Source organism: Lycium ferocissimum, unplaced genomic scaffold (assembly GCF_029784015.1).
Source record: "Lycium ferocissimum isolate CSIRO_LF1 unplaced genomic scaffold, AGI_CSIRO_Lferr_CH_V1 ctg3470, whole genome shotgun sequence".
NCBI classification, from domain to species: domain Eukaryota; kingdom Viridiplantae; phylum Streptophyta; class Magnoliopsida; order Solanales; family Solanaceae; genus Lycium; species Lycium ferocissimum.
The window spans coordinates 1-6,103 of NW_026725411.1; the positions used below are offsets into that span (position 1 = coordinate 1).

General features: G+C 36.3%; 1 protein-coding gene across 1 annotated transcript; it reads right to left on the minus strand.

Annotated features, from left to right (window-relative positions):
* Nucleotides 1-2,591: 2,591 nt before the first annotated feature.
* Nucleotides 2,592-4,344, minus strand: LOC132044075 (protein GET4-like). The gene is made up of 4 exons (XM_059434565.1): nt 4,017-4,344; nt 3,854-3,933; nt 3,063-3,289; nt 2,592-2,699 (listed from the first exon to the last, which is right to left on the minus strand). The coding sequence occupies exons 1-4, from the start codon at nt 4,062-4,064 to the stop codon at nt 2,662-2,664; spliced, it is 393 nt and encodes a 130-aa protein (XP_059290548.1). The 5' UTR covers nt 4,065-4,344; the 3' UTR covers nt 2,592-2,661.
* Nucleotides 4,345-6,103: the final 1,759 nt, after the last annotated feature.

Below are 6,103 nucleotides of genomic sequence, written 5' to 3' on the forward strand. Positions count from 1 at the left end.
TTCATTTCTACAATCGAAAAGTCTTATCATGTTTTATCAACAGAATTTATTTAACTAGTTTTATTCTTGATCTCTAGTTCTATAAATTATACTTCTGAAATCTTCAATTTTTAGTTTATTGTGCATCACTTACTTGGAACTTTAGGAAAGATGAATTTTCTACTTGGAGAATTTTTTTTTTTTTATTCAAAATAAAGTAAAGCTTTGAAGCATCCAGAGGATTAATATTTGTAAAATGAGTTGACTCTTGAGTAAAAGTTAGATCAAATCCAAAACTTGTGTTACATTGTTTACATCCAAAAACATTGCCCAACTACGTAAATTCAACAAAATTCTTGCTTTTGAAGCCGGAACAGAGGGACGCCTCTCCCTGAAAGTACCTCTTGTTTCTTTCCCTCCATAGAGTCCAAAAATTGCAGCCAGGAATGGACAGCCACAGCTTACTTTTATCTGTCTGCACCTTCCACCCATAGATAGCCAAATAGATTTAAGAATAAGTTCCAAAGTTTCTTAGCAACACTGTAAAGTCGAAATAGGTGTCCAACAGTTTTGCATTCAGCCATACATAAGTACTGATAAGAAATGTACGTTGGACCTAACTCAACCCCCCGAAAGCTAGCTCATGAATTAAGGATTGCCCAAAACAATATAAGGGGACAATAATAAATTTCCTCCACCAATGTGAAACACCCACACACCCAGGACTGGACATCTACGGCGTGGACAACATAACACGAGGCAGTAAACCAAGAATAGGAATAGGTCTGGATTTGATAACATAATAAAAGGATCTTGGGAGACTCTCAATTATGATTTAATTGAAAATGGATAACTGTAAGACACTCAATTATCCACAACTGTGGGAGACAGCCATATTCTTCCATCCAATTAAGTGATATTTGTTTTTTCCTCCTGAGCTTCCAATAGAGAATCCCTCGTAACCTTCTCTTACCTAAAAGCAATTGAAACAAACATGTAATATGTAGCGGTGGTGGATAAGGTAGAGTTAGTAAGGATAAGCATGCCTCCTTTTGATAAGTCCTCCACTTTCAACCATCCAACTTATTCTCAGATCCTTATATTACAAATTTCCACAGTTCTACATCTTTAATCTTATACTTGGAGGAGCCCAGATGATTTTGTAGGTGAAGGAGCCATTTTCCAATCATACATCCGAACCAGGTACTGGACATTTTACACCACTTCGGCTGGAATCAGTTACTAACGTCCTCATATTAATTCGGTGTCTACATACTGCTTCACACCACACTAGAGTCCTCCAAAAGAGATACCGGGTCTCTCTCTGCGACCAGAAAAAATAGTGTATTATCCACAAACAGAAGGTGTTAATGGATATGTTTTCTCCCATCCAACCACTCACCTTGAACCATTAAAATATCTCCGTGTAGTCGCTTGTTCTAGTAGCCTACTAAAAGCTTCCATTACAAAAGGAAATAGCAGGGAAAAAGGGATCCCTTGTCTTAAGCCTCTACTATGATTAATAAAGCATAAATAATGCCTTTGATCATGAGGAGAATCTCACAGTGGATACACCATATAGGATCCATTGTCTCCATTTCACCCCAAACCCATTCTTGCCAACAGATATATTAGGTAATTCCAGTTACCATGATCATAGGCCTTCTCTATGTCTAACTAGCATGAAATTCCGAAACTTCACTAGTCAATCTCAAAGCCAATGTTTCATTGGCAATGAGAGTTAAATCTAGAATTTGTCTATCTCCATCAAGTGCTCTGTGAGGCGTATATTATAGGGGAAACTCTACATGCTAGATGCATATAAAATTATAGAATTTACAGAGAAGTATGATCCTCTATAAAGAGATGATCTATAAAAAGCATATTGTCTCAGTACTAACTAATCTATCAAATTCACTCCAAAATACAGAGGAAAAAAGACAGAAGTTCTGCTAATTTGTATAAGGAAGTCCACCCCCCGCCCCCTTCAATGTTCTTTTATTCCTTCCATATCATATTGTCCAATAAATTCTAAATGAGAAACTCCATGCACTCTTCTTTGACTCTTTCTCTTCCTTATGAATTTACACCTAGCAGCAGATCAGAAAATGTTCCTGGCATCACCAATTCGACTCCGAAGATATTCTACACCATGCACCATAAAGTCTATATGCTATCGAGCAAAGCAACAGATTGTTTATGCAGTTAAAGTATATGAAGTTATTTGTTAGAATGTTCTAAATTCACTGTATGGTTTTAGGTTGCAACTTGCAACTACTACTACTACCCCTATGCCTCAATCTCAAGCTGGTGGGGTCAGCTATATGGATCCTCGCTATCATTTTGCTCAATTTGAACCCATTTCATTCCAATATTCAATACCTTAGGTTCTCCAATATTGGAAATTCTCTACATTTTTCTGCTGCATAACAAAAACTTCTAGCAGTTATATATTTAATATGACGACACCTTAATCACAACTAGTTGGTATCGCATGTATGCATCCATTATCTTTCATTGTGTTCTATTTTTCTCCCATTGCATAATGACAAAATTAGGAAAAAATTATTGAAAGATACAAACATAAACACGTTATACAGGAAAATTCACCAGATTAGGAAATATATAGAAAAGACTAACCAAGATTGTCTTTCATATGGAACTTTTGCTTTTGCAAGTGTTTCAGCAAACAGTAAAGAAAGCTCTGCCCCACAGGTAATCTGGAAAATTCCAAGAAGAGTCTAGATCAACAATACAGGTTGAATATATTATAATTAAGGGTGTGTTCGGTATGGAGGAATTTTTCAGAAAATGATTTCCAATTTACCCATGTTCGGTTGGTCAAAATTTTGGAAAATATTTTCTTTAAGAAAACAAGTTTCTTAAAAATGAGGAACATGACTTCCTTAGTGGAAGCAAAGGAAACCAAGTTTCACAAGTAACATTCTACATTGATTGTGTCCTCCCACCATCCAACACGCCTCTTCTTCACCCCGTACGCACCACCCCTACCCTCCACTCCCACCTCCCATATTTTGTCTAGATTATATACAAATACTTTTAGGACAAAATTTTTTGCTTACCTATCAAACACAAGAAATTACTTATTTTCCTGGAAAACATTTTCCTTCGTACCGAAGACACCCTAAAAGAAGAATCCTGCTTAGGTAAGTGGTTGTAGTCAAAATTAATGGTACAAGTAGAAGAGAAGACAAACATAACATAGCATAACCTGGCCTTGTCTAATTGCAAACAAGCACCGGACTGAAGAACATTCAAAGCGTCAGAGTATCTCTCGGCAGACGCATATCTGCAAATAAATGAGCGTTTGACCATAAGAAATGTGAAATTTGAAAAAAAAAATTGAAAAATGGTACTCCCTCCGTCCCAAAATAAGAATCGTTTTAGCTTTTTTCACTCTGAAAAAATAATACAAGGTGCCATTTACTAAGTTGCCCCTATTTATTAGATGTTTATTGGGAAATGGGCACTATAAAGATGAAGTAATTCTTTAATATAAGGTATAATTGGATACAATTACTAATTATTGTCTTGAATTCCTAAAGGCACAATTATTTTGGGACAAATATTTGTTGCTAAACGACACTTATTTTGGGACGGAGGGAGTATTTGAAGTGGAGTTGTGTTTGGACATTAATACAACTCGAGAAAATATTGAATTTTTGTGAGTGATTTGGAGTGAAAACTAGTATTAGGAGTTTTTAGAATTCGGATATGGAATTTAACTTGAATTCCAAAAAATTGTAACAATTCTATGTCCAAATATGATTCAGGAAAAAAAGTGAAAACTATAGCGCGGAGGATATTAAAACGAGAAAAGCACAAAATGGATTCAATCATACACAGATCGTACCTGGCACTAGTGGACTTATACATCTGTTGAGCTCCATAGTAATTTCCCTCTTTGATAACCTTCTCCAACTTATCGATATTCTGCAATTACCAGTTTATATGAAGAAAATCAGAGATATAAACTTCAAATTAATGAACAATTCTCAAGTGAAATTGTACAATACCTCCTGAGATGGGGGCAGTATCACTCGCCTGACTCTCTCCCTGAACATGCTTTCATTTGCTTGATAACATCAAATTGTTTAAGTGTTTTTTTTTTTTTTTTGACATTGTTAAAAGTGTTTGATTATGTCGCCACGTACACGTATTTGTCATTCCCATACAAAAAGGAGCAAAAATGGGAACTTCCTAATGTCCAGGTTCTTACCGCTATTGAATGGAAGCATTCATGTGTTTAATTCCCATTTCCTCGCTAGGTTGCATATACATTGAACACGATAGCATAGAGAACTTATTTTTCCTTATTTTATTTTTTTCTAAACCTCGTCTCACTTGTTAATACTTTTAAACGCTTATATGTAACGTCGTGAAAAGCACATTAAAACACAGCTCAACTATTACTTGTTCTCTTTTTCTACCAAATGGGATTTAGGGTTTTTAGTTAGGAAAAGCAAACATAGATGTTGATAGTTGGTAGAAAAAAGAACGGTCGATAATTGAGGTGTAAGAAACTCGTAAAAAAAAGTTAGATGTGTTTTGACCATTATCGCTTTTTTCTTTTCTCTCTTGATTTCGCTAATGATTTTTAAAATGAGATAATTACTCCTAGATACCTAGGTCGGCATCTAGATTTCTAATATTAACCTATTTCCCCCATTATTTGCCCGTTTATTTTGCTTCTCTCCCACCCGCGTTTTCGACCTTGCCTTCCGACCTTCGACGGTAAGGTTTCTCTCTCTCTCTCTCTCTCTCTCTCTCTCTCTCTCTCTCTCTCTTTCTAGTTTTCTAATATTAACCCAATTCCCCATTACTTACCCGTTTAGCCCATGCTTCTCTCACAACGGCGCGACCTCGCCTTCCAACCTTCGACGGCAGGCTCTCTCTCTTCTTTCTCTCTCTCCCGTTCTCTCTTTCCTCGCCCCTTTCTTCTTCTCACTGGGAGATTTCGAGCCATCGGTCGAAGTCCAGTGACGAAGACCGTCCCTCTGCTTCTTTCTGTGTGTGAGCACGCGCTCTCCACGTCTGCGAATAGCAACAGGTCCGGCAGATTTGAAACATCACAAGAAACTTAAAAAGGCAACAATGGAGTTCTTCAAATTTTAACCAAGTTTTGAGTCCCAAGGGAATACTTTGTTTATACATGGTTATACAATATTTATACATTATTATACAAAGCATATACATTATTTATACATCATATAGAGTGTATAAGAATGTATATGTACTATATATGTAATGTGTAATATTGTAAAAGGATGCATATGTAAAGTTACAAAAGAAATTGAGCAACTCATATATAGCTATACAGAATAGATAAATTACCTATACACTAATGATACGATGGGCTACATCACCGCAAACTAGATGTGTGTGCATATGAGTTATTTCCCCTTTTAAAATTTCATTTCGTTACTCAACGATTTTTTTAGGTATTCCTTCCGATTATAACGTGTTAGATATTTGAGAATAAGTATATTTATGAACATTAATACATAAAAAGTAAGCAATTAAAATAATTAATTTGACCGCGTGAATAGATTATAAAGATGGTTTTTATTTAACATACTATGGTATTGTCACGACCCAACCCGCCATGCCGCACCCATCTAAATCCTAACGGCAAACCAACATACATACCACCTAATCCATTCAATAATAGCTTTTAGATAAATCAAAGCTAAACAATTATTACTTATTTAACAACAAAAGAACAAGTAAATCATGCCATAAATGTGAGTAAGTGCGGAAGTCCTAGCTATTACAATCCCAAAATTCGAAAGTCATCGCACAGACTCTAAGCCAAAAACATGTCTAAAACCGAAATTTGCCTACTAAATATCCATAATGTCCAATAAGAAAAGACATCATAAGCGAGAAGATCTTCGGGCGGCTGGCGTACGAGAAGAAGCTCACCCCAAATACGCATCAGCAATTATCCTCCAAGCTAGATGTGAGGACGAGTTGTCACGACCCAGCCCCGTAGGCCGTGACTAGTGCCCGATTTGGGCACTCATACCCATCTATCATTAATACCCAAGTCATGGCAAGCAAAACAGAAACGTATACATACGAGAGGGTACGACACCGCACA

What these genes read in the sequence shown, in the direction of transcription:
- LOC132044075 (XM_059434565.1), bottom strand. Translation starts at nt 4,064, where the DNA reads ATGTTCAGGGAGAGAGTCAGGCGAGTGATACTGCCCCCATCTCAGGAG. An exon ending in TACTGCCCCCATCTCAGGAG is followed by an intron (nt 3,934 to 4,016) that starts GTATTGTACAAT and finishes TGGTAATTGCAG; the next exon opens with AATATCGATAAGTTGGAGAA. An exon ending in TATAAGTCCACTAGTGCCAG is followed by an intron (nt 3,290 to 3,853) that starts GTACGATCTGTG and finishes ATTTATTTGCAG; the next exon opens with ATATGCGTCTGCCGAGAGAT.